Source organism: Chelonoidis abingdonii, chromosome 12 (genome assembly GCF_003597395.2).
Source record: "Chelonoidis abingdonii isolate Lonesome George chromosome 12, CheloAbing_2.0, whole genome shotgun sequence".
Lineage (NCBI taxonomy): Eukaryota > Metazoa > Chordata > Testudines > Testudinidae > Chelonoidis > Chelonoidis abingdonii.
This window is the reverse complement of record NC_133780.1, coordinates 5518264-5544908: the sequence shown is the minus strand read 5'-3', so window position 1 is coordinate 5544908 and position 26645 is coordinate 5518264. Positions and strand designations below refer to the sequence as shown.

The window sequence follows — 26645 nt, the reverse complement described above, 5'->3', positions numbered from 1 at the left end:
GCCCTTTCCCCCCGTTGGCGGCAGCCCTGCCGATACGGACCCTACCAGCAAGGCTACCGCCAGGGGAGGCAAAAGGGGCAGTTGACGTTACAGCTAATATGGGCTGCGTATGGGCCAGTACAAGCTTCTTATGAATACACCGTTTCACTTTCAGCCCTGCTGATCAGGAAACAGCCTTGTTATCTGAAGTGAAATTCCTCAAACACTTGGATGAAAACACAAGTTTATTAACGAGACAAAGGTAGATTTTAAGTGGTTACAAGCGACAAAGGCGTAAAAGGTCCAAATTGGTTACAACAAAAATAAAAGGTAAACACCCATTTTAAATCTCAAACTTTACCACGCTCTGTAAGATGTGAAGCAAACAGCTTTTCTCACCCCACCCGCTGTTGCAGGCAGTTCACAGTTCTTAGTACCAGGCTGGATTTCCTTCCAGCCTTTGGCCTGCCCTCCCTAGTCCAATGCTCCTCTTGTCTTTCAAGCCATCCTGTTGCCTTCTGTAAAGATGGGGGAGGAGAGGTAAAAATGGAGGCCACTCTCCTTTGTTTTTATACCGCTCTCCTCTTTGAGGTTTACCCCAGTTGAGGGGCAGGCAACAATCAGTCTGTGGCACACATGAGCTTCCAACCACCCTTCAGGTGAATTGTAAATTTCTTGTCAAGTATCAGAGGGGTAGCCATGTTAGTCTGGATCTGTAAAAGCAGCAGAGAATCCTGTGGCACCTTATAGACTAACAGACATTTTGGAGCATGAGCTTTCATGGGTGAATACCCACTTTGTCAGATGCATGTAGTGGAAATTTCCAGGGGCAGGTATATATATGCTAGCAAGCAAGCTAGAGATAACGAGGTTAGTTCAATCAGGAGGTTGAGGCCCTGTTCTAGCGTGAGTAGGGTGGGAAAACCAAGAGAGGAAGAAACTGGTTCTGTAGTTGGCAAGCCATTCACAGTCTTTGTTGAATCCTGAGCTGATGGTGTCAAATTTGCAGATGAACTGAAGCTCAGCAGTTCTCTTTGAAGTCTGGTCCTGAAGTTTTTTGCTGCAGGATGGCCACCTTAAGGTCTGCTATAGTGTGGCCAGGGAGGTTGAAGTGCTTTCCTACAGGTTTTTGTATATTGCCATTCCTAATATCTGATTTGTGTCATTTATCCTTTTCCGTAGAAACTGTCCAGTTTGGCCGATGTACATAGCAGAGGGGCATTGCTGGCATATGATGGCGTATATTAGATTGGTGGACGTGCAGGTGAATGAACTGGTGATGGTATGGCTGATCTGGTTAGGTCCTGTGATGGTGTCGCCGGTGTAATATGTGGGCAGAATTGGCATTGAGGTTTGTTGCATGGATTGGTTCCTGAGGTAGAGTTACTATGGTGTGGTGTGCAGTTGCTGGTGAGAATACGTTTCAGATTGGCAGGTTGTCTGTGGGCGAGGACTGGCCTGCCACCCAAGGTCTGTGAAAGTGTGGGATCATTGTCCAGGATGGGTTGTAGATCCCTGATGATGTGTTGGAGGGGTTTTAGCTGGGGGCTGTATGTGATGGCCAGTGGAGTCCTGTTGGTTTCTTTCTTGGGTTTGTCTTGCAGTAAGAGGCTTCTGGGTACACGTCTGGCTCTGTTGATCTTTTGTAAATTTCTTGTTCACAACTGTCCCCTGTGCTGGCAAATGGCTGGCTAAGCAATTAATGCCCACTTAGCACCTGGCTCTGAGGAGCTAATCAGTGGACATTTTCAAGATTTACACTATGTTTCAGTAACAAACATATAGCAAAATCTCATAACTCCATACATAACGTTGATACAGACGTTTTAACAGGACAATAATATTCAGCAGATGATGACTTTTCATACATCTCATAAGGCTTGTACTTTGTTCAAGATTTATCATAATTTTGTAAAAACGGTGACCATAATAGTGTAGACCAGTGCTTCTCCACTTTATTTCATTGGGTCCCCTTCTTCGTGTCTGTTGTCATTTACACCCCCACCCTCAGAAGTACAGAAATCGACACAAAGCTCTGAAGGCAGAGTGGAGAGCAGTGGCTGCTGGCTGGGCACCCAGCTCTGAAGGCAGAGCTGCTGCCAGCAGCAGCACAGAAGTAAGGGTGGCCAGGTGAAAAGTGATATTCATCAATACCACTGTTCACGGCAGACTTATCACCCCATTGCCATGCTTACTTCTGTGCTGCTGCTCCATCTGGAGCTGACAGCTGGAGCCTTGCTGCCTCCATGTGAGATTTTTTTTGGGGGGGGGGGAGAGCCCTAGCATCCCTTTAATCCCCACCCCCTAGATGTGCACAGCCCTCCTTCATGAGCTGCAGCCACCTGGGGCTAACAGCCGGTACTCTTAAAAAACCCCACCAGACACACAGGCCGGGACTCCTGTGGGAGGCCCATCCCATAGTTTGAGAACCGCTGGTGTAGACAGGCACAATGGGGATTCGCAGCCAAGATGGTAACACTTGCTCCTTTATGTCCCTGGGCTCCCAGAGAAAATGTCCAAGCAGGAGATCAAAGCAGGTCCCATTAAGCTTTCAAAACACAAGTGTGATTTCAGCTATAACATTCCCCCCGCTCCTATTTCCACAATGTTTCAGCCCCTAGTCCCAATGATTGCAATGGGACTGAGCTAGAATTAGGCAGGTGGTGAGGTTGTGAGAACAGGCGCACTGGGCTGAAGCCCAGCTCAGGGATCAGAATCACTATCGCACAATGTGTGACTTTATCTCCAGCAAACAGACCTAGAGGCCAACAGTCTGATTCTCCCTCTCACAACAACTTCACAGTGGGATTACTCCTGCCTAGCACCTGGGTGAGGGAGAGGGGGAGGAACCCGGGAGCCCAGTCAGACTGGTCCTGATTTGTATTGGGGTCAGGGAGCAGGGCGCAAGATTTAAGAGAGTTTTATCTCTAAGGAGAGTTTGAGGAGCCTGTAACAGGGCAGGGATGAGGTTGGCCAGTGCATTTTCACCCCAGGCCACATCTGCATTGCTTTAACCTTTCACCTCACCTCTGCAGTTGGCAGCTATTTCTTGCAACACAATGGAGACTGGGAGTGGGAGAAACTAAATTCTACTGTATTATTTCAATGGACAAGCAAAGGACAGACTCCTTTGTCCATCCCCAGCCCAGTTCTGTCCCAGCCCAGCCCACTGCTGCTCCCAAATGCCCTATTCACCAGCAACATCTACACATTGGGAGAAAAGTGCCGAGAAGCCATGAGAGGCACTTGGAGACCGTCACAAAAGCAAACATCCCAACAGCAGGGAATCCAAAGAGCTCAGGTTAGAGGTATGCAGGTTGGGGTGAGTGGGGCAGAGACAGTCGCTATCGTCCCCACACAGGACACTGTGGTAGATGGTGAGGTGACCAGCTGGGCTTTCAGGCTTCTCATCTCCCTCTGGCCTCCACAATAGGGATCTCCCTGGCTTCAAAGCTGCCCAGGTCCCCTGACATCCCTGACCAACTCATCTCAGCCCAGCCTCGTCCTCTCAGCAATCAGGAGATGCCGCCCCGTACCCAGATTTTTCTTGGGCAGGATTCATAGCATTTTACAATTCAGGTACCGCTGAACCCAGCACTCACAGGATAATTCCTGTCTCTCTCTGGCACTGACGCAGCAAATTCACAGTTCTCAGGCTCAGCTGCCTGGTTCTGAGGAACAAACCCAGCAGTTTCCCAGTTTCATTCCTCTCCATCTGTCACCCTCTCCCCCTCCTGACTGTGTCTCACATCACTGCAGAGATCAGGCTGTAACTTCCTTCCCCATTACAGTGTCTGCCTCTGGGAATGTGAATCTAGCTCGCACTCTCAGCCTTTGTTCATTGCCATTGTTCAGAGAAAAAAAATCACACGACGAGGGCTAGAAAAAGCTCAAAATTAAATTGAAAAGGACTGTTCTGGCAAATGAACATTTGCCCCATGAAGCCCTCAATAAATCTGAGCTACATCCTGTCACACTAATCTAATGTCCAAGTACACTAATGCTTCACTTAACGTTGTAGTTCGGTGCCTGAAAAATGCGACTTTAAGCAAAATGATGTTAAGCAAATCCAATTTTCCCATAAGAATTAATGTAAATGGGGGGAGGGGTTAGGTTCCAAGGAACTTTTTTTCACCAGACGAAAGACTATATAAACACACATATACGCTGCATAAGTTTTAAACAAATAATTTAATACTGTACACAGCAATGATGATTGTGAAGCTTGGTGGAGGTGGTGAAGTCACAGGGTGGCTATTTCCCAGGGATGCCTTACTGCTAAATGATGAACTAGCACTTGGCTGAGCCCTCAAGGATTAACTCGTTGTTAATGTAGCCTCACACTCTACAAGGCAGCATGACTGGAGGGAGGGGAGACAGCGTGGCAGACAGAGACAGACACACACACCGTGTGTGTGAGAGATGCACGTTGCCCCTTTAAGTATGCTGACCGTACTCTAAGTACATTGCCTTTTTAAGTAAATCAGCAAGTTGAGACAGCAGCTGCTGCCAGGAAGCTCCCTGAGCCCTGTAGTGTCCCCGCTCCTGCTCTATAGAGATGGGGTAAGTGGGGGATAGGAGCAGGGGGGTGGGGTACATCCTGACATTAGCCCCCCCCTTTCCATTGCCCCCCCCTCCACGCACAGCAAGCAGGAGGCTCCGGGGAGCAGCTCCAAGGCAGAGGGCAGGAGCAACACAGGGCAGTGAGGGGAGGGACAGCTGAACTGCCCAGCAATTGATGGCCTGCTGGGTGGCTGCTACACAGGGAACTTAAGGAAGCAGGGAGTTGATAGGGGGGCTGTCCGCTGTTCCAACCCCCCACCAGCTCGCTGCAACGGGCTGCTCTTTCTGCAAGCAGTGGACAAAGCAGGCGGCTGCCAAACAACGTTAGAAGGGAGCATTGCGCAATTTTAAACGAGCATGTTCCCCAATCCATCAGCAACGTTACAACAAAACAAAATTAACCAGGACAACTTTAAGTGAGGAGTTACCGTATGTGACCAAAAGGTCTTCGGGAACAGAGAAAAACCCACAATACAGGGTGAGCTACAAAGCACTTTCACATTCAGAAAGTGAAATCCCAGAGAATCTGAAGACTCAAAATCCAGAAAATAAGTGTACTCATTTTCTTCTAAAGGGGCTAAACCTGCTTTACTTCTCACCACATAAACCACGACCACAGTTGGTCGTGTTAGTTACAAAAGTTTTTGCATCATCATAATAGACCAAAAACTCACAAACCAGCTTCCAATCTACACATGATCTGGGCTGCCCTAGACAAAAAACGGGAAACAATTTTACCAAGAGATGCAAATGGGGATATAAGATCGGAAAGATCAAAATGTTCTTTGAGGTTCTTTTGAATTCCCTTCCAGGTCTATAACCCTTCCTTCTCCAGCCCTCAGGGGTCTGACTTAGGATCATAGACATCAAAACTGTGATTCCTAGCCACAGAGAGCCAGGGACACGGTGGTAAGTGACACCTTGGGAGGTGGAGGAGGAGAACGGGGACAGGATAAAACTCTGCATTGCTGGGACAGAGGCTGCTGTGTGGAGAATGGAGCATGACGGTGATGGGAGGAGGGAACCCTCGGACTCACCCCATCATCCTGAAATAGCACAGAAGCTAAAACACCACATTTTACTGTCCTTCTTCCCATTCTTTTAGCATCTGTTTGAGTCTGGCCCATAATGGAGAAAATGTACAAACGCTAAATCTTTTTACACACAGTCTGGAGAAATGTGAGACTATCTGGGAATGGGACAATCTGGCCCCATGGGGGGACTCAGGGACTAACGATCACTCTGTTAATGGGGGGGGTCTGAATAGATAAGATGCTCCAGGTGAGTTTGTCGCGCTGTCTGGAGCGGTTCACAACTGGCCATGCCGACCTCCGGGCAGATTGGCAGAAAACCAGGCAGACGACCCAAGCTGCTGGTTCGTTCTGTGCTTAGATTTCACCAGGCCAGTGACAAATGTGAACTCTCCTGGGTCACTATGCCCATCTTACCCTAGACTCACAGACAGTCCACCTTGACTCTCCAGTCTGTCTTGCCACCCAAACAAACTGGACTTTGTGATAAAAGGTCATTTACACCAAAAATCCCATCCCATCGCTCCCAGTCCCAAGAGATCAGTCACTTACCTCAGAGCAACTGGTACCCTAGATCTTACACCACAGGCAACGCAGGTAGCTGGTTCTATAGTAAATTAACTAAAGCAGTGGTCCCCACCTTTTCCAGGTGGCGGGCACCGGACAATGAGCCACCAAGGACCATGGCCAACGGATAAGCATCTGCCAAGAAGCGGCAACGTCAAGAGGCGTTGCTGAAATGCTGCCAAAAATCAGCGGCATTTCAGTGGCGACGCCTCTTGGTGACGCTGCTTTTGGTGGCATTTCGGCAGCGACGCCTCTTGATGACCCCGTTTTTCGGTGGCATTTCGGAGGATGCTTGTCTGCCGGCCACTACGCGGGCGCACACAGAGGCTCTGGTGGGTGCCATAGCACCCGCAGGCACCGCGTTGGGGACCACTGAACTAAAGGATCATTAGCTAAGACAAGGAAGTCAGAGTTATTGAGGGGTTAAAGCAGGTAAGATGCATGCCCAGGTGAGTCACAATTTGTTATTCCAAAGGGTGGCAGTGATGTAATAAACTGACAGGTTCCCAAAAGTCTTTTCAGGGTACCCAGATTATCCCTGAGGGATCACAGCTTTGCATGCGGTGTTCTTCCCTGTAAGAGTCCAAAGAGGCCAGAGATCCAGGATCGTTCTTTGAATCCATACTTATAGCTTCTCACAGAAAACAAACTGACAGGGTCACTCCCCACGTTGGCTCTTCTTTTGACGACCGAGAATGAGGAATGCTTTTTTAAGTCTTTGACCTCCAGTCATAACACACAACACCTACTTGCTTTGAAATTAGCTCTTTTCTGTTAAAGTTCATTTGCATTCCACAAGGCTTCTTGCTCATTTGATGGGTTATTTAGTTACGGGGTACACACAGTGCAAATATTTTTCCTACTACATTATAACAAGATATAGTTAAGTGAAAACAATGCAAGGAACATCCCATTACTTTTCATGAAGTTTAAACACCAAATACACTCTTATACATTTAACAATCTCTTTAATCTATCCTAATACACAAGTGAATTGGCCTTGGGCTCCAGCATGAGCTGGCACCTGGTCTGTCCGAGTCTCACAGCTTACACCACGAAATCTGGTGCAGGGTCATAGAGATGCTCTGGCTGATCCTGAGCACGTTTCCTACCCTAGACAGACGCTTGGAGGCTGATGCTGTGGAGGTGGGATCTCGGGGCCTTTCACAAAGGGTCCTTGTGGGAATCAGCCCCTCTCAGTGGCGCTGTCTGAATGCAGAGGGGGCAGGGAGAAGGGGCAGATGAAGAGAGTGAGGAGAGGCAGCACCTCTCTACCTCAGTGCTCTCCCTCGCCTCTTATCCCATGATCCATAAAACACTCGATAGCTCCAGCACCCAGATCCCCCTGCTTCCCAGCTCCACCAGCCCCAACCATTCAATCCCCAGTTTCCTATCCCAGCACCCAAGTCCCTCAATATTTGATCCTCCAGAGCCCAGCGCCCTGGGCGATTAGGGGAGGGGAGGAGTTCCCAGCCCCCAAGGACACTTCTCCTTCAGGGAACAGACCCAGGTAAGGGAGACCCCAGCCCAGGGGTGGTGAAAGATGGGGGAGGGGACAGACGTGTAGAGTGAAGATGGGGCCTGGCTCAAGTGTCCTTCTCCTCATGTCCATGGCAGGGGGATACCGGCTGGGAGGGGAAGGGAGAGGGGGGAACTTCAGCCAGGCAGAGGGAGCAGCTGGAGGAGTTTCTCTCTCTCCCTTCCCCCGACCTGTGGCCCATCAGCTCAGCAGCCAGGGCTGCAGCAGGGAGCGGGGGCTGATCGGGGCTTCTCCTCCTCTGCCTGGGGTTTGCTTAGACCAGGCAGAGCCAGAGGGTCACTGACCAGCTGATGCTCAGCTGCTGCTGGATCCTCACCTCAGCCATGGGAAGCTGGATTCTTGGGAGCCAAATGCCCCTGATGTGTGTAGGAACGAGGAAATGGGTTTGTTATTATGGCCAGCCAAAGTCAGGGCACTCAGAGAATTTCCCTGCTGTGCGGAGTCGAGTCTGATGTCCAACGTGGTGTTAGTTCCACTTGGAGCATTTTCCACGCTGAGAACAAACATCTCAGTGGTTACTTTCCTGTGCGGATTTGCTGATGCCCGATTCTCTGGGAGCACCAAATGAAGCTTCCCCATTGTTCAAGTTCTCTCTGTTTTGTGGATCACTGACGTGTGAGCTCGGATTGAATCTTTTTCTGCAATCAAGCTGTTCCGTGGGTCTCCCACGCCTTTGTGAGTTCTCAGATGTTTAGTAAGGTATGAACTCTTCCTGAAACTTTTCCCACAGGCCAGGCATTTATGAGGTTTATAGCCTGTGTGGATTCTCTGATGTATAATAAGGTTTGATCTCTGAATGAAACTATTCCCACAGTCCAGGCACTTATGGGGTCTCTCGCCTGTGTGGATGGCCTGATGCCTAATAAGGGATGACCTGTTGGTGAAACACTTCCCACAGTCCAAGCACCCATGGGGTCTCTCTCCTGTGTGGACTGCCTGATGTCTAATAAGGGTTGATCTCTGAATGAAACGTTTCCCACATTCCATGCACTCATGGGGTCTCTCTCCTGTGTGGATGGCCTGATGTCTAAGGAGGGCTGATCTGTGCGTGAAACTTTTCCCACAGTCCAAACAGTTATGGGGTCTCTCTCCTGTGTGGATTCTCTGGTGTATAACAAGGGCTGACCGCTGGGTGAAACTTTTCCCACAGTCCAAGCACTTATTGGGTCTCTCTCCAGTGTGGATTGTCCGATGGGTACTAAGGGATGACTTCTGACTGAAACATTTCCCACAATCGAGGCATTTATAAGGTCTCTCTCCTGTGTGCATTCTCCGATGTTTAGTAAGGTAGGAATTGTTCTTGAAGCTTTTCCCACAGTCCAAGCATACGTAGGGTTTCTCTCCTGTGTGAATCCTCTGATGCACAATCAGGTCGGAACTGAGAACAAAACTTTTGCCACAGAGGAGGCATTTATAGGGACTGTCTCCTGTGTGAATTGTCCGATGTTTAGTGAGATAGGAGCTGTTCTTGAAGCTTTTCCCACAGTCCAAGCATTTATAGGGCTTCTCTCCTGTGTGGATTGTCTGATGGGAAATAAGGTTTGTTCTCTGAATGAAACCTTTCCCACAGTGGAGGCATTTATGAGGTTTATTCCCAGTATGAATTCTCAGATGTCGAAGAAGATGTGAGCGCTGTATGAAACTTTTCCCACAGTCGAGGCATTTATAGGGTCTCTCTCCTGTATGGATTGTCTGATGTGTACTCAGGGCTGATCTCTGTGTGAAACTTTTCCCACAGTCCAAGCACTTATGGGGTTTCTCTCCTGTGTGGGTTTTCTGATGCATAATAAGGGTGGTCTTCTGACTGAAACAGTTCCCACACTCGAGGCATTTATAGGGTCTGTCTCCCATGTGGATTCTCCGATGTTTAGTAAGATTTGAGCTGTTACTGAAGCTTTTCCCACACTCCAAGCACTTATGGGGTCTCTCCCCCATGTGGGTTGCCTGATGTGTAATAAGTGCTGACGTCCAATTAAAACATTTCCCACACTCAAGGCATTGATAGCGTTTCTCTCCCGTGTCGACTCTCCCATGGGTATTGAAGTCTGAGCTGTTATGGATTGTTTGATGTATAAGAAGCTGTGATCTCACAACGAATCCTCTCCAACACTGGGGGCAGTGGTAGGGTTTCTCTTCCTTGGGATTTGTCTGCTGGGCTGTGGGATCCTTGTTTCCTCCCCCACAGTTAATAGATTCATCCATTTTCTTCCTCGGGCAGTTTCCCATCAGCCTTTCTGACCTGTGCCAATTTCCCCAGGCTTCTCCCTCTTCCAAGCACTGGGAAAAATTCCCTTCAGCCCTTTCCACAAAGGTCCCCTGTGGTTCCACTTCTCCAAGAACATCCTCATGACGATTCCCCTTCTCGTTCTCACTCCCTTGCTCAGCACCTGCTGGGAGAGAGACAATCCAGACAGGAGTCATTGTGCTGGGGAGAAAGAGGAATAGCTCAGAGGGGAAACCCAACACGCTAACGCTGTGAAGACTGAGCAACTGGATTCTGCCTCCACATCCCACCCAAACATTCACAGGGAAGAAAAGTTGGGAAGGAAACTCCTGCAGCTAACAGGATGGGTGGAAAACTGTGAGCGATATCTGCTGACTCCAAACCTGCCCTGGGTGAGATGAGGAAGAACTGAGGGCCCTTGCTCACACCACATTTTTGCGATTCTCAACTTTTTCCTTCATTCACCACATGGTTTCTGTGTCAGTCCTCACCTGTGCGGGTGCCTCTCAGGATCTCTCTTTCCTTGAAGGCCAGGAGATCCGGGACCCATGGCTCTTCCCCTCGTTCCAGCTGGGCAATCAGCTCAGGTTTGGGAATGGGAAATCCTGCGCAGAGGGTGAAATCAGACCAGATCAGGGTGCATGGAGGATTGAGAGCGCATCTGTCATAAGGGGCATTCTGTAAGCTGAATCTAGGCTGGGGGATCGTGCAATTCCAGAGGACGGGAACATGTTCACTGAGCCCCCTTGGGAGAGGCAGACATCTGGGGAGAATTGTGACACCCTCACTAGAAGTTTCCAGGATCTGTGCGCTCTGGGGTCCTTGCTGATACACACCCAGTTCTAATGTTAAACCCCTGCCTATTTCTAAACCAGCGGAGCCCAGAGCCCTCTGCATGGCTGGAGTTAGTCCCAAGGAGGGAGGTGACCAGGGATTCTGCATGCAAATGAGAAACACAGACAGGACAATACATGGCTTCTCCCCCTTTGGAAGATGAAGGGGGGAGATGGTTTAGCACAGAGGTGGGCAAACTATGGCCCGTGGCCCACACCCGGCCCGCGAGACCCTCCTGCCCAGCCCCTGAGCTCCTGGCCCAGGGCCCTTCCCCTGCTGTTCCCTCTCCCCTGAAGCCTCAGTAAATTGTGCCGCAGGCACAATGCTCTGGGCGGCAGCGCTGCGAGCTCTTGCCAGCAGCGCAGCTGTAGAGCCGGGGCCTGACCCAGTGCTCCATGCTGCATGGTGGCATGGCTGACTCCAGTCGGGCAGCACGGGTGCGTAGTCAGGAATGAGAGGAGGGGTTGGATGGGGCAGGGGTCCATGGGGGGCATGGATGGGACAGGAGTCCCGGCGGGGCTATCAGGGGGGCGAGAAGCAGGGGTTCAGATAGAGGGCAGGGCTGGGCCACGCCTGGCTGTTTGGGGAGGCACAGCCTGCCCTAAGCAGCCATCCATACAATTTTGGAAACCCGGTGCTGCCCTCAGGCCAAAAAGTTTACCCGCCCCTGGTTTAGCAGGTCCATTAGGCTAGTTTCATTGGAGGGGATATGGAGATGCAAGTCTCTCTCACCTGGTAACTGTGCCTTAGAGACCACATTCCCCTCCATAGGGTCATAGACTTTAAGGCCAGAAGGGACCATTATGATCGTCTAGTCTGGCCTCCTGCACAACGCAGGCCACAGAATCTCACCCACCCACTCCAATAACTCAGACATAGGTTAGGGGTTTGTTACAGAAGTCCTCAAATCGTGGTTTAAAGACTTCAAGATGCAGAGAATCCTCCAGCAAGTGACCTGTGCCCCATGCTGCAGAGGAAGGGGAAAAATCCCCAGGGCCTCTACCAATCTGAACTGGAGGAAAATTCCTTCCCGACCCCAAATATGGCAATCATCTAAAACCTGAGCATGTGGGCAAGACCCACCAGCCAGAAACCCAGGAAAGAATTCTCTGTAGTAACTCAGATCCCACCCCATCTAACATCCCATCACAGGCCATTGGGCATATTTACCGCTAGTAGTCAAAGATCAATTAATTGCCAAAATCAGGCTATTCCATCGTACCATCCCCTCCATAAACCTGTCAAGCTTAGTCTTAAAGCCAGATATATCTTTTGCCCCCACTACTCCCTGTGGAAGGCTGTTCCAGAACTTCACTCCTCTAATGGTTAGAAACCTTTGTCTAGTTTCAAGTCTAAAGTTTCTGATGGCTGTTTATATCCATTTGTTCTTGTGTCCTCACCCTCCCTGGTAATTATCCCTCTGATATATTTATAAAGAGCAATCATATCACCCCTCAGCCTTCTTTTGGTTAGGCTAAACAAGCCAAGCTCTTTGAGTCTCATAAAACAGGTTTTCCATTCCTCGGATCACCCTAGCAGCCCTTCTCGGTAACCTGTTCCAGTTGAATTCATCCTCTCAAACATGGGCAGACCGAAACTGCAACACAATATTCAGGAGGCTCACCAGTGCCTAAAACGTATCCCGACCAACACCTCTTCTCTACCGAATACTCGCCTGCGCATTCCAAAACCGCTCATTTGCTTTTTTCACGGTCATATCACATTGTGGCTCATAGTCCTCTGTGATCAGCCAATACTCCAGGTCCTTATCTCCTCCTCTGTTATCCACTAGTGAGTCCGCCAGTTTTATAAAAATCTTGTTATTAATCCTAAATGCATGACCTTGTACTTTTCACTATTAAATTTTCATCCTATTACTACATAATCCAGTTTACAAGGTCATCCAGATCTTCCGTGTTATCCCGATCCTTCTCTGGGTTAGCAATACCTCCCTCAGCTTTGTGCCATCCGCAAACATTATTAGCACAGTCTCACTTTTTTGTGGCACAAGTCAGGGTAGAATTGGTTCCAAAATCGATCCTGAGCACTCCCACTAGTAACCTCCCTCCAGCCTGACAGTTTCACGCTTCAGTAACGAACCGTTGTAATCTCCCCTTTAACCCTTCCTTACCAATCAATTCATATGATACCATCTTTTTCCAATTTACTATAATTCTAGTTAGAACCGTATCGGCCACTGAGGTGGGATTAGATCCACTGCATTCCTTGTCTAAAAAGTCTGTACCTCTCTAAGAAGGAAGATCAGGTTGTTTGGCCGAATCTACCTTTTGTAAAACCAGATTGTATTTTAGCCATTACCACTGACCTCAATTCCCTAAAAATATTCAGAATTTTTTTCCAAGACCTACATACCACAGATGTTGCAAACTAACAGGCCTTGTTACCCGGATCATGACCCCCCCCGCCTTCCTTAAAAATAGGAACATGTTAGCCAATTCCCAGCTATACGGTACAACCCCGGAGTTACAATCACTAAACATTCTTGCTAATGGGCTTACAATTCTGTTCCAGTTCCTTTATATATTCTTGGATGAAAGATTATTGGGCCCCCTGATGTTAAGTCCCATTAACTGTTCGAGTTGGCTCCCCTCACTGACCAGGGAAGAACGCTGTGTGATTTCAGAAAAAATGCAGAATCCCTGCATCTCTAATAACCGAGGACGGGAATCCCTTACCCAGCGAGGTCACCGTCTCATAGTTCTCCTGCATGACGTCCCTGTAGAGGGCTCTCTGAGCGGGGTCCAGCAGAGCCCCCTGCCCCTGGGTGAAATACACAGCCACCTCCTCGAAGGTCACCGGCATCTGAAACACCAAACACCAGAGATAAAGAATCCCACCCCCACCCTCAGAGCAGCCAGGAGGCTTCAAGGGGTAGGGCGAAGGTGAGAGCTCCTTGTCTCCCCCAGCAGACAGCAGAGGGCAGGGTCTTCTCATTTACCACACATCTGCCAGCAACAGGCTGATGAGCAGGGAACAGGAATCCCAACAGCTTCCCTTGGTATTTCACAGCTGCTTTGGGCCAGCAGGTTCAGGCTCCAGCACTGAACGTCTGGTCAATTTTCCCAGCCCTGCCCAGGGAGGCGTTTCCTGGTTCAGAAATGAGGGAATGTCCTGTGTCCCCCCCGCCAATAGGCCTGTTCACAAAATCAGGTCCCAGGTTGAACATGTCAGGGCAGGTTTATCACACCCTGTTCCCTCCCTGCCTCCCCCTGCGTGATTCCGGCCCCTCTCCATCTGCAGCAACCTCCCCCGCCTGCAGCTCCCTGAAAACTCCCTACCTGAGCTGGCTCCATCATAGCCATTTCTTTTCCCCGTTTCCTGGAAGACCAGCTGATCTGGAGCAAAATCTAGATGTGATTCTTCAGCCTGTCAGGGCGAGAGGGGTGATTGGGGAGGTTTCAGAGGGGGCTGGAGTCCATTTCACACCCCGATTCTCCCCAGGCTCTCTCCCTGCAGACTGATGCTCTGGACTCTGCCACGCTGGGAAGAAATTCAGTTAGTTTATTTCCACCCAGGCCAGGCCCCTCCCAGCAAAACTAAACCCTCTGGGGCACTTTGAAACTCTCCCTGTAACAGCATCTCTGAGCAGAATCAAAGGAGCCGCTTTGGGGATCCCCCTGACATTGGCCCAGAGGGCAGCACGTCCTCCAGAGGCGCAGGGACTCAGCCGGGACAGGAACTGGCTTTTGCTCTGTCAGCTCCTCATCTTGTTCCTAGGAGAGTCAGTCTGCCGGGGAGCAGGGAATGGATCCAGGCAGGGCTGGGAGCTGGGAACCTCCCTCCCCACTTCCTGCTCCTGCTGCCCTTCCAGTCTGGTCACTCTCTGTTTCTATCACCTTCCCTCTGCCAATGAGAACCGATTACTGTCCTGGTTCCATGGGCATTTGCTCTCATCAGATCAGCGACTGCCACTGCTCACAGGAGTGTGAGTCAGGGTGTGTCCGTGAGGGCAGCAGCTCTGGGATTCACAGACACCAAGGAGCAGAGATGGAGCAATTGGGCAGAGTCACCTTCCTGCCTGGCCCCAGCTGGGTCTCTCCCCATCCCCTGCAGGCTCCGGCTCAGGGGCTGGTGTTGGCAGAGCCCGGGGCTGCCCTGAGGGGGCTGCTTCCAGCCACTGGAGCCTGCTTCCCAGGGCTGGGCACAGAGAGAGCTTTAATGAAGGTCTCGCCCCACCACGGTCCCCACTGCAAGAGCAGCAGCTGCTCAGCCTGGGCTCCCAGATCAAACTGGAGGCAGCAGCAGCATCTGACCAGGGAGCTTAACTCCCGGGCTCTAACATCAGGAGCAGAGAGAGACACACCCATCCACCTCCTCCTCTCCCTTGGCCAGAACCGGAGCTCTCTGGTCACTCACTCACTCATGCCCGTCACCCCAATCGGGGTATGGGCCGCCAACCACAGATCTCCTACTGTATGGAGCTGAAACCTGGAGGACAACCAAAACAACCACCAGGAAGATCCAGACCTTCATTAACAGCTGCCTCAGAGCTCTCTGGTGGCAGCAGCTAATGCCTGAGCCTCCCTGTCCTGCCCCTGCAGCCCCCAGGGACAGTCAGGCAGAGGCTGATCCCATTGGCCCAGAACCAGCAGTGACTCCGGTCTGACTCCGGTGTGGCTGAAATCTGAATCCTGCCCGGAAATCAGACCAGCGTCCTTGTCAACCCTGTCGTGTAAAAGCCAGAAGGAAAAGGGTGGTGGGAGTGGGGAGGTGGGTTTCTCCATCAGTCTGTTTCCTTTGTCAAACAGGTCACAGACGTTCTGTAGTGAACAATCATTTAATGCACACAAAACACTGAACGGTGAAACGCAGGGGTCGGCAACCTTTCAGAAGTGGTGTGCCGAGTCTTCATTTATTCACTCTAATGTAAGATTTCAGGTGCCAGTCATACATTTTAACGTTTTTAGAAGGTCTCTTTCTATAAGTCTATAATATATAACTAAATTACTGTTGTATGTAAAGTAAAAAAGGTTTTTAAAATGTTTAAAAAGCTTCATTTAAAATTAAATTAAAATGCAGAGTCCCCCGGACCAGTGGCCAGGACCCAGGCAGTGTGAGTGCCACTGAAAATCAGCTCGCATGCCGCCTTCGGCACATGTCCCATAGGTTGCCTACCCCTGGTGCAACGCATTCTGGACAGTCTTTGGAATACTTCGGAATTCCTTGCAAACACAAGCCATTAGGCAGAAAATCTGTCTTTGTCCCTTAGACTGAGTCATCCTTCCATTGTCATATGTATCTACAGGTCTATACTTTGGCCCACGTATGTTAACACGTTCCTCTCTGATCTTATTTCCCAGCTATTTTCTCAGGCCTTTTCCTCCCTGCTAAAGTCTAAGTGCCTTATCCTTACTGTGTTTTTACTGCATCGCACCTGCTCCTTTGTTACCCCAAAGCAAAGAACAAAACCCACCTCTCTCAGCAGTGAGGGACAGGTCTCTGGGCTAGACTCACGAAGGGACTGAGGCGTTGTGATGCTGAGTGTCGTAGTGTCAACTGTCAGACCCCTAGAAAGTCACAGGAACATCCCTGCGATCCACAAAGTGGAGTTAGGTGCCAAAGTGGAGTTAGGTGCCTATACAGTGACTAGGGAGAGATGGGCACCTTAGAATGGCATCCGAAAAAGCCAGCCCTCTAGACAAGGAGTCGCCTAAGTCAGTGGTCCACAAACTTTTCAGGGTCACACCTCCCTCCTTACTCCTGTCTGGGCCCCAACCCTCCTGGGAGTGGGGCTGTGGCTCCTGGGAGGCAGGAGGAGGAACCAGGACAGGGGTAAGGAAGCTGAGGCTGGGGCTGCAGCCAGGGAAAGGGTCTGGCTCAGGGGGTGGGAATGGAGCTCTGACCAGGAGCAGGAGCCATGGCTGGGGGTGGGGCCATGGCTAGGTGGCACTCCCTCCCTGCCTGCCGTGGGGTGGCCTGGGTCCAGCCATGCAGGGAGGCGCGCCCCACAGTTTGGGGATCACTGGCCTAAGCTAACCAACGGGAGATGCCGACCACAGGGCTGTGTCCTAAACCCTGCCCATCTCATGGAGTTTGGTGCCTAAGGCCAGGTCTACACTGCGACTTTAAATCGGTTTAATGGCCGATATACCGATTTAACGCTGTACCCGTTCACATGACGTCGCCATTAATATCGAGTTAAACGGCTCCTTAAATCGATTTCGGAACTCCTCCCAGACGAGAGGAGTAGCGCTAAATTCGATAGTGATAACTCGGATTAGGGTTCGTGTGGACGGAAATCGCACATATTGGCCTCCTGAGGTATCCCAAAAGTGCACCACTGACCGCTCTGGTCGCAATCCGAACTCAGATGCGGAGTGCCGGTAAACAGGAAAAGCCCCGAGACTTAGAAACCATTTCCGCTTTCACGTGTCCAGCTCTGATCAGCACTGGTGGTGAGCATTCAAATGCAAAGTAGCTCCTGCATTGAACCTTATGGGAGACCACTAGATTGATCGCTGTATGGTGAGACAAATCTGTTTTATCAGAGCTCCGTTAAAGAACAGGAAATGCCAAAGCGTTTGAAAAATAAACTCCAGGATACACAGCGGTGCGTGACAACTGTAACGGGAAGCCAGAGACTCAAATGGATGCTCATGGAGGAGGGAGGGGTAATGAGGATACACGCTACCAGTCTCCACAGCAGTCCCTGAAAACTATTTGCATTCTTGGCTGAGCGCCCAATGTCTTAGCTTAATACATGTGTCTTTGGGTTCACGGAACAACTCGTCAGTCCCCCCCCCCCCCCGCACGTGAAAGAGAAGTAAAATAAATAATTCCTTGAGTACTGTAAATGTCCCCTCTGTGTAACTGAATGCTGCTGGCAGAGAAGTACGCGAGTGTGTTGACAACGGTCAGGATACCGTTTGTGATCTCAGGGTCCATGATTGCTGTGCTAGGCGTTTGCTCAATGCACCCGGGAAAAAGTGCCAAAGGTGTTGTCTGCTGCCTTCACAAAGGGAGGGGTGAGGCTGTACCGCACACCACCCGGCAATGTTTCTCTGCCCATCAGCACTGTGCTCTCAAGCCGGAAGTGGGAACATTGGGATAGCGGAGGAACAGCTCCCACAGTGCACCGCTCTGAAACCGATGTAGCTTGGAGCCATGGACGCAAACAATCGATTTCGTGATCCCACTGTGGACGCGCTAAACCGATTTTATTAGATCTGTTTTGTAATATCGGTTTAAGCTAATTCGAAATAATCGTGCAGTGTAGACGTACCGTCAGTCCCCGCTGCAGGGAGGTGCCTAGTGATCCAGGAATGGGAACCCCATTCCTGGAGTCCAGCAGCTCAAGTGCCTAAGCAGTTCCTTGTGAGAACGAGCCAGACAGGTGCCTCACAAAACAGCCAGAGGATACAGGTGCCACTTTATCACTTTTAACCCAATGGTTACCACACTTGTCTGAGATGTCAGAGACCCCCACTCAAACCCTTTCTCTGTCTCGCTCTCTGAGGCAGGAACTGAACCTGGGTCTCTCGCATCCCAGACAAGTGCGCTAACCACTGGGCGAGAAGTTGGATAGTAACACCCTGGCCTCCTTTTCCAGCCAGATTTTGAATGGAACCCGATCCGGCCAGTGGGCCTCCGAGCACACTTATCGGATTGTGCCCTGAAGGCAAGAGAGACATTCACCCCCCTTTGTTCCTGAATCACTCTGGGGCTTAGGTGGGAGACAGGTATCCAGCTGCCCAGAGGAAGGCAGCAGGGCTCATGCTCAGAGGCAGAAACTAAGGCTCCTTCGGGAAATTCTGCCTTGAAAATATAGGTGCTGAGTGAGTTTTGGTACCACTGAGACTTGTCTGGAGTTTTGTATCCCTCAATGGAGTCTAAACTGGGATCTAAATACCTAAACTCAGACATCTGAGCTTCACCAGGGGAGGGAGGGTTGGGTGCCTATGTACCATTGTGAATCTGAATAATATTGGTGTCTTCTTCCTCTCAAAATACAGCTCAGAGCTGTCAGCAAACCCATCCCACCCAGCAGACTCACAGACTCATAGACTTTAAGGTCAGAAGAGACCATTATGATCATCTAGTCTGAACTCCTGCACAACACAGGCCACAGAATCTCACCCACCCACTCCTGTAACAAACTCCTAACCTATGTCTGAGTTCTTGAAATCTTCAAATTGTGGTTTGAAGACCTCAAGCTGCAGATAATCCTCCAGGAAGTGACCCCTGCCCCATGCTGCAGAGGAAGGCGAAAAACCTCCAGGGCCTCCGCCAATCTGCCCTGGAGGAAGATTCCTTCCCGATCCCAAATATGGGAATCAGTTAAACCCTGAGCATGTGAAAGAATTCTCTGTAGTAACTCAGATCCCACCCCGTCTAACATTCAGCATGCTCTTGCACTGAGCAGTTGCTGATATCCCAGGGCTGTTCTAAACAGATATATTTAGAACATTTTCCCGCCCCTTGCCTGAACCCCTGATTGCCTCCCGTATCTGGTGAAAAAAACAGGGAGTGGCCATGTCTGATGGTTTGCCTACAATGAAAATATCCAATCCTGCTTCAGAAACAAACACAGAGCATGTCCAGTAACTGCCGCTGCACCCTATTTCTGGAAGCTTCTGAGCCGGATTAGCCCCGTGCTCTGCACATGTGCAGAGACGCGTCACAGTGTTTGATGTGAGCTGAAAATACGCTTGGCAGGGTGAGTCCTCCCACCTTGGTGAACATCGCAGTCGTGGACTCACTAATCTGACCATCAAAGTGTAAGAAGGGTAACAGACTTTTAAGTGATATGTGGATCAATTGGTTCATTCCCATGGGACAAGAGTGCCCCCACTTTGTCTATGTTGCTCATAAAGGAGATCAATGTACAGTCAGGCCAAAACCCTGTGTGCACAGCAGGATCTACCATGACACTATCCGGCCTCCATTCTCCTGCTCATGAAAGATGTCCTGTCCTTTGCATGAGCAAGATCACCTTGAATTTCAGCCTTAACCCATTTAATGAAATTTTGTCAAGCCAAAACTGACACCTGTGAAATATCCCAATGGCTTTTCTACAGAGCGCAACACACAGGGAAGATGAGATGAGCGGCCCACTGCTTCGCTCCTTCTCTTTGGACTTGAAAAATCGAATGTGGGTTGCACCTGGATGATACAAAATTTAAGAATGTTCAAGAGAGGTGAAAGGCCCAATAATTAATAGTATTTGGGGGAAGGACGCCTGCAATCTTCTGTGGTTGCCCTGACTGCCACTGTCAAAATTAAGGCAACCTTACTTCTCAGTGAGAACATCCGTAAGTTATTTGCATTAACTTCACACCTGTTGTGTCACATCATGTAGACAAGCCATGAATAAGTAAAAGGAGGGAAATTGGGAGGGAGGAGCCCCCACTAATTCCTTTAGCTTTAAATGCTTTAACTGGTTTTCCAGGACACCCACACAAACAGGTGCAGACATTCAGCTGCAACCCCTGTCAAAGGAGCAGGAGTAGTAGCCACATAATCTGTATCAGTTTTCAGCCCGCAAATCCATTTAACGTCAGAGTCAACATTATAGTCACTGTATCTGCAGTGCTAAGACAATGGGTGTTTTTAACTACTATGCATTAGCTATCTCACTGCAAAACCACAATGGAGGCAAGGCACTTTGGTTTCACCGAAAAGGCAAAGTAAGTGAGGTCAGCACTATTCCCTCCTACCTGAAGAGAAACAGGAGAATTTTTTTAAAAAGTCAAAAAATCTTTGATATAGGCTGTACAAATCAGTAAATCTGTCAGAATGAAGAACATCCCTGAAACGTATCATAACAAACTAGGCAGCACACGTACAAGGCTATGAAATTAAAACAGACAATTGGAAGTACACACCTCTACCCCGATATAACACTGTCCTCGGGAGCCAAAAAATCTTACATTATATTGAACTTGCTTTGATCCACCAGAGCGCAGCCACCCCCGGAACGCTGCTTTACCAGGTCACGTTATATCGAGGTAGAGGTGTATAAAGAGATCAGTGGAAAAACTGACATCTATAGCTGCAAGAAATGACGTCGTAGAAGAGTAAGGCATGTACTTCAGTGGGGTACTTCAGGATGGGGGATTATTCACAGAAATTATCAATTACGAAAGGGGAGAAACCCCACATGTTACTGGAACTGCAAAATGACACTGAATGTTACAGGATTGTACAACCATTTTAGATATACAGGTCCTTTGGGAGAGCTAACAGCAAAAGTATGAATGCACCCTAAAGGTGCAGAAACGAATAGGCAAACAAAAGGGAATGAAAAATGCATTAATTTATTTATTTTAATAATTAATTTCATGACTTTGGGGGTGCACAATTCATGAGTTTTCAGTTCTTGTGATTCTCAAGCCATCTTGGGGTTGTATGTTTAGTAAAAAATATAGTGGAAATTTCCTTTGAAGAAGGATTTTATACAAATACCCTAAGGGACAGATTTTTAAGAGAATTTACACTCCTTGCGGGATTTTTAAAAGGATCTAGGGGCCGTCAACTTTTAAAACTGTGGCCTTTGGTGAACGCTGGAGAACACAAGCGGTGACATCTGAAAAAGCACAATGGAAAATAACACGGGATTGAGGCAATCCCCATTGGTGGATCAAAATAATAGTTTTCAGAGTAGCAGCTGTGTTAGTCTGTATCTGCAAAAAGAACAGGAGTACTTGTGGCACCTTAGAGACTAACAAATTTATCTGAGCATAAGCTTCTGTGGGCTACAGCCCACTTCATCGTCATCTTCATCAAGCGGGCGGTAGCTCACGAAAGCTTATGCTCAAATAAATTTAAGTCTCTAAGGTGATGCAAGATGTTCTTTTTGCAAAATAATAGTGTGGATTAAGGCAATTCCCATTGGTGGATCAGAGGACACTGAAGCAGTTTTGACACCAAGCCAGGAAATCAGTCAGCCTTGAACTCAAAAGATCCCAAAGAATGAACATTATCAAAAACAGCAGCAAAAAGAAAGAACAAAAATTTAGAACTGAAAACTGCCAGTTACAAGACTGCACCTCAAACAGGAAATGTTACACTAGAAACCCTGTGAAATCTCTTTGCTCAAGCTACGAGCAACTATTAATATTTCCCATGATTATTTGCTATTCAAAATATAAATTAAATAGCACGACAACATCCATCCACACAGTGTTAAACGATATTAATGATGAAATGCTTAGAGCAATAAAAACATTTTAAGATAATGTAAAGGAGTGAAACTTTATCTACAGCAGATTACAAGAAAAGGAGTCAAATTCAGGGAATTGGAAAGGTAGAGAAGACAATAAAGCCCCACCTCCTGGAGTCACCTGGTTAGAGCGGCACTTTGCTTTTCATAAAAAAAATAACTAATTACATAAAGCCACCCTGGAGTAAGCTTCTAGCCCTCATGTTTGCAGAGGAAAACTTGAAACCGAAACCCAGTCATAACCGGTGCAGCAAGATCTGCTTGAGACTGCAGACACTAAGACCACAGCTGGCAGAACTGCCCCATGCAACCAAATAGGGCATTAACTCCAAGAACCACGTGCTGGGGTCCTGTTTCCTACCCTAGGCAGAGGAGGAGAAGCCCCCATGAGCCTCTCCTCCCTGCTGCAACCCTGGGGAAGGGAGAGAGAGAAACTCCTTGAGCCGCTCCCTCTGCCTAGCTGAAGTTCCCCCCTCTCCCTTCCACTCCCAGCCTGGATCCCCCTGCCATGGAGATGAGAAGGACACTTGGGCCAGGCTCCACTTTCACTCTACACATCTGTCCCCATCCCCCATCTTCCACCAGCCCCTGGGCTGGGCTCCCCAATTTACCTGGAGCCGTTCCCTGCAGGGGGAGTGTCCCTGGGGGCTGGTAACTCCTCCTCTCCCCAAATCTCCCAGGGCGCTGGGCTCTGAGGGATTAAATGCTAAGGGACCAGGAGGGACAGATGTTGGGCAGAGAACTGCAGCACTGAATGGGTGGGGCTGGGGGAGCTGGGAATCAGAAGGAGCAGAGTGCTGAGGCTATTGAACGTTTGGGGGTCACAGATAAGACCCTTATCACTCACCCCCTCTGTCCTTTCTCCTTGTCCCTCTGCATTCAGACAGCATCACTGAGAGGGACCGATTCCCACGGGGCCTTCTGTGAGAGGCCCACAGGCCTGGGGATCCTACATCTGCTGCAGCAGGAAACTGGGTTTCTCCCGATGGGGAAAAGCGGTTGGGTTAACTCGCACACTTCTCCCTGACCCCGACTGAACCTGCACCTCTTTTCCTAGTCCAGATCGACCCTGAGCATCTCATTTAGCCTGCTTCCTCCCCCCAGCAGAGTGAATGTTAGAGCTGCTAAGTTTCTCCTTGGGGGTAGATTGTCTCATCCCTGATTATGGTCCCATTTTGCTGAGGTTGTGCTGAAGAACATTTACTTTCTCCGCCCATTCTTGTTCGTTAAAACAGAGTCTGAAAGAGCTTGGGCAGGAGAGGAAAGGGCGCTATTTCAACTTCTGGTTTATTTGAGTGTGATGGGGGTGAGTCTAGGGGATTCCTTCCTTCCGCCTCAGTGTCACAGTCCGCCTTTGACACTATGGCGTCTGTCCCAGCATTGGAGCGTTCATCCTCTCCCGTTCTATCCCTTCCCTTCCCAGACTGGTCGTATTCCACAGCAGTTCTCCGCTCGCCACACTTAGGAACCACGCTCTGATTTCTTGGATCTTAAATCAGACTCCCGAGGGCGGGGAATGAAAGGGGACCTGGAGAGGGAATTTAATGAATCCCACACACGGGGTGATCATCCTGAAGCTAAATCCCAGTTGCCATCTATTGGTAAAAGCAGCTGTGGGCTTCCTTCTGCCCTGCACAGATTGTTCGCTGATGGGAAAGATGCTAGTTATCCTTTCTTTCTTTGCGATGATGCTAAAACTTTCATCAATAACAGGGCCAAACAATGAGAGATACCAGAAATATCCTGTGAAAGTCGGGAGAAGCCCTCCTTAAATCAGTGGTTCTCAAGCAGGGGCCCACGTACCCCTGGGGGTACACAGACCTCTTGCAGGGAGCACATCAACTCATCTAGAGATTTGCCTAGTTTTACAACAGGCTCCATAAAAAGCACTAGCGAAGTCAGGACAAGCTAAAATTTCAGACAGACACTGACTTGTTTATACTGCCATACAGACTATACTCTGACATGTAAGAACAATATTTCTACTCCAGTTGATTTCTTTTATAATTATATGGTAAAAATGAGAAAGGCAGCAATTTTTCAGTAGTAGTGGCTGTGACACTTTTGTATTTTTATGTCTGATTTTCTAAGCAAGTCACTATTAACCTGGGGGTAGGCCAGACAAATCGGACTCCTGCCAGGGGTACAGTGGTTGGGGAAGGTTGAGAGCCACTGCCCTACATTATGAAGGACTATGGACGACACCATCATTGGACTTGGGAGGGGACAGGGCGGGGGACGACGGGGGACTGAGAAGGAAGGTGGGGATATCTACCGGCCTATCCAGCCCTGACGCCAGACTGACCTGGATCGCTGAATCCAGAGGAAGATGAAGAGCCTGATAGTTTGGGACAGGAGCTGCTGACCCTAAAGTCACCCTCCTCTCTGGCTCCCGTTCACACAAGCTCCCTGGGTTTTCTGTGCCTGCTTCTGTGACAGAATCCCAGTGTCTCGCGTGGATTAGCGCCGTTTTTCTGCCAGCCCTAAAAGGTTGCTCTGTGGCTGGTGCCTGCAGGAACAAGGACCAGCAATGGGCTGGGCTAGGGCTGAAATGCGGGGTGCTGGGCTCTGAGCCTTAGGTTGGAGGAAGGAGGGTGGGAGATTATCTTTTCTTCCTTCCTTCGAAATAATAAAGGAGAATTGAGTTTCTCGATGCTCCCCCCTCCCAGAGTCCTTTGTCTGGAATATCGATTAAACAGGGTCTTTAAAGGAGTCGGAAGCCATCTTGGAAGGCACTTTGCAGGGTTATTTCTGCAACACTGAGCCCAGACTCCAGATAGCAGAACTACCGGGGTAGGGGGGAGGTTCAGGCTCTTTAGCTCTCTGGAGATCATCCATCAGCTGCAGGGCGAATCCCCTCCAACATTTCCCATTCCCCTGCCTCTTCTCCAGGGAGGGCCAATCTGCCTAGGATACACCATATAGAGGAGGGAAGAGGCGCCCTACCCAGGCACTGGGACATTAAGGACACAGCTCTGGGAAACAGGAGCTAAAATCCTGCAAAAGGGGGGGGGCAGGAAAAGCCCCTCTGCCTCCCCCCACACACCTATTTTTGCAATCACTGCAACTGGCTCACCCCAACTGGGGGGACTTTTCTACACTTCCCCCTCCCCAGGTTTCCCCTTCTGCCCTATCTGGCAGTGCCTGTACCCAACTCCTACTCCCAGTCCTTGATTTGGCCCCTGGGTCCCGCTCCTTCCCCAAGCTGCTGCACCCCCGGTGCATTCAGTTTTGCCCCTGCCCAGATTCTGCCCCTCCGCCCCCCAGGAACAGCCGGGAGCTGCTTGTCAGCCCCAGAGGGGGCAGGGTGCGGGCAGGGCGGTGCCTGCAGATCTCCCTGAGCAGCAGCCTCCGTTCACACCAGCGCGGCCAGGGGCTGGGAACACAAAGCAGCAGATCTGGGGCAGCAGGTGACTCCGGCTCCCACCGCCGTCTGTCCCCGTGTCGCTGCCCCAGCACAACCCGGACTGGCTCCCCGCACAACGCACCCACTGGGAGCTGGCGGCAGCTTTCCCGGGCCCAGGGCGGGAATCGCAGCCAGCTCCGCTGGGAGCAGCCTGGGGCCAAACCTCCCCTGCAGCCCGGGGGTGCCGGGGGGGGGCGGGTCTCTCTCACCTTCCCTCCGAGCGGGGCCCCCCGGGGCAGGGGCCGGGCCGGGCTGGGGGCTCTGCCCTGGCCTGGGAGAGGCTCCTGGGGAGCAGCGGGAAGGGCCCTGCTGGAGATTCCCCTCTCCCGGCTGCAGCCAGGGCTCCGGGCTCCCAGCACCAGCCGCCGGGGCTCGGGGATCTCGCCGGGAGCCTGGGAGCCAGAGTCACCGCAGCGGCTGCGAGTCACTTCCTGCTGCCGGGCCGGAGCCCAGCGCTCGCTGCCCCCCGACAGAGCCGCCTCCCGGCAGCTCCTGGGTCCTAGCGATCAACCCAGCTCAATGCAACCCCCTGCCCCAGACCCTGCCTCTCCCAGTCTAGACAAGGGCAGCTTCTCTGAGCCCCCTCACGCGTAAATTGGGCCCCTAGACTGTTGCCTAGGTGCCATAATCCAGCCCTGGATCCCCCCAGGGTTGAGTTAGGGGGAGTTGATTCAGTAGCTGGTGTGTCTGGTCCCTTCTCAGAGAGAGGAGGCTGCGCTCCATCTGTCTCTGTTTTTTGGCCTGAGTCACGAGCTGCTGCCTCCTCCGTTGGGATCTGGGAGCCTGAACGGAGCAGCTGCTGCTCCCCCAGCAGGGTGGATCTATGCTGGGAGGAGGACACCTTCACTAAAGCCGCCTCTGTGCCCAGCCCATGTAGGATTGTTGCCAACTCTCCCCTATAGCTATAAAGGAAGGTGATTTTGGCTCCTGCAGCAGGAGCTGGAACTGGGAGATCCCAATGAGCTCCAGTGACACAGATTGGTACAAATCACTTCCAGCTCCTGTAGGGCTTCTAGTTTCTCCTCAAACACTCCCCCCAACCCCTATTTAATTAATTCTGTGTCCCTACCACCCCCACATATGCCCCCTGTCCAGTAATTCATTCTGCCTCCCCAGTCTCCACACTAGTTCCACCCTTCCCATCTACCTGGCGATACCAGTTTGTGAATATGTCATGTGTTCTTTTACGGCAGTACTACCTGAACTTAGGAATTTACTCAGATGTCATGACCAGAGCCTGCCCTAGCCATAAACAGATTAAACAATTGCTTAGAGCCCCAAGCAACTCACGAGGGCTCCCGATTCATTGTTTATTATAA

At 50.2% G+C, this 26645-nt stretch overlaps 2 protein-coding genes and 1 pseudogene across 4 annotated transcripts in view; all 3 read right to left on the bottom strand.

Annotated features, from left to right (window-relative positions):
- LOC116829487 (uncharacterized) overlaps positions 1-25582 on the bottom strand; it is a 193036-nt gene extending 167454 nt beyond the window's left edge. The window contains exon 1 of the mRNA XM_075071504.1: positions 25536-25582. The gene's annotated coding sequence lies outside the window, so the exon portion shown is untranslated. The remainder of the gene's footprint in view (positions 1-25535) is intronic.
- LOC116836433 (uncharacterized) lies at positions 4152-25757 on the bottom strand. Of its 3 annotated transcripts, none has more exons than XM_075071592.1 (5): positions 25712-25757; positions 14038-14125; positions 13435-13561; positions 10396-10509; positions 4152-10067 (listed from the first exon to the last, which is right to left on the bottom strand). In XM_075071592.1, exons 2-5 carry the CDS (start codon positions 14059-14061, stop codon positions 8263-8265), a joined length of 2070 nt encoding a protein of 689 aa, XP_074927693.1. In that variant the 5' UTR covers positions 14062-14125; positions 25712-25757; the 3' UTR covers positions 4152-8262. The 3 variants fall into 3 exon arrangements, with proteins under 3 accessions (XP_074927693.1, XP_074927692.1, XP_032655912.2); XM_075071591.1 differs by lacking the exon at positions 25712-25757 and adding an exon at positions 25536-25596; XM_032800021.2 differs by lacking the exon at positions 25712-25757 and having other exon boundaries at positions 4152-10070; positions 14038-14076.
- LOC142047646 (uncharacterized) lies at positions 22340-25513 on the bottom strand (annotated as a pseudogene).
- Positions 25758-26645: the final 888 nt, after the last annotated feature.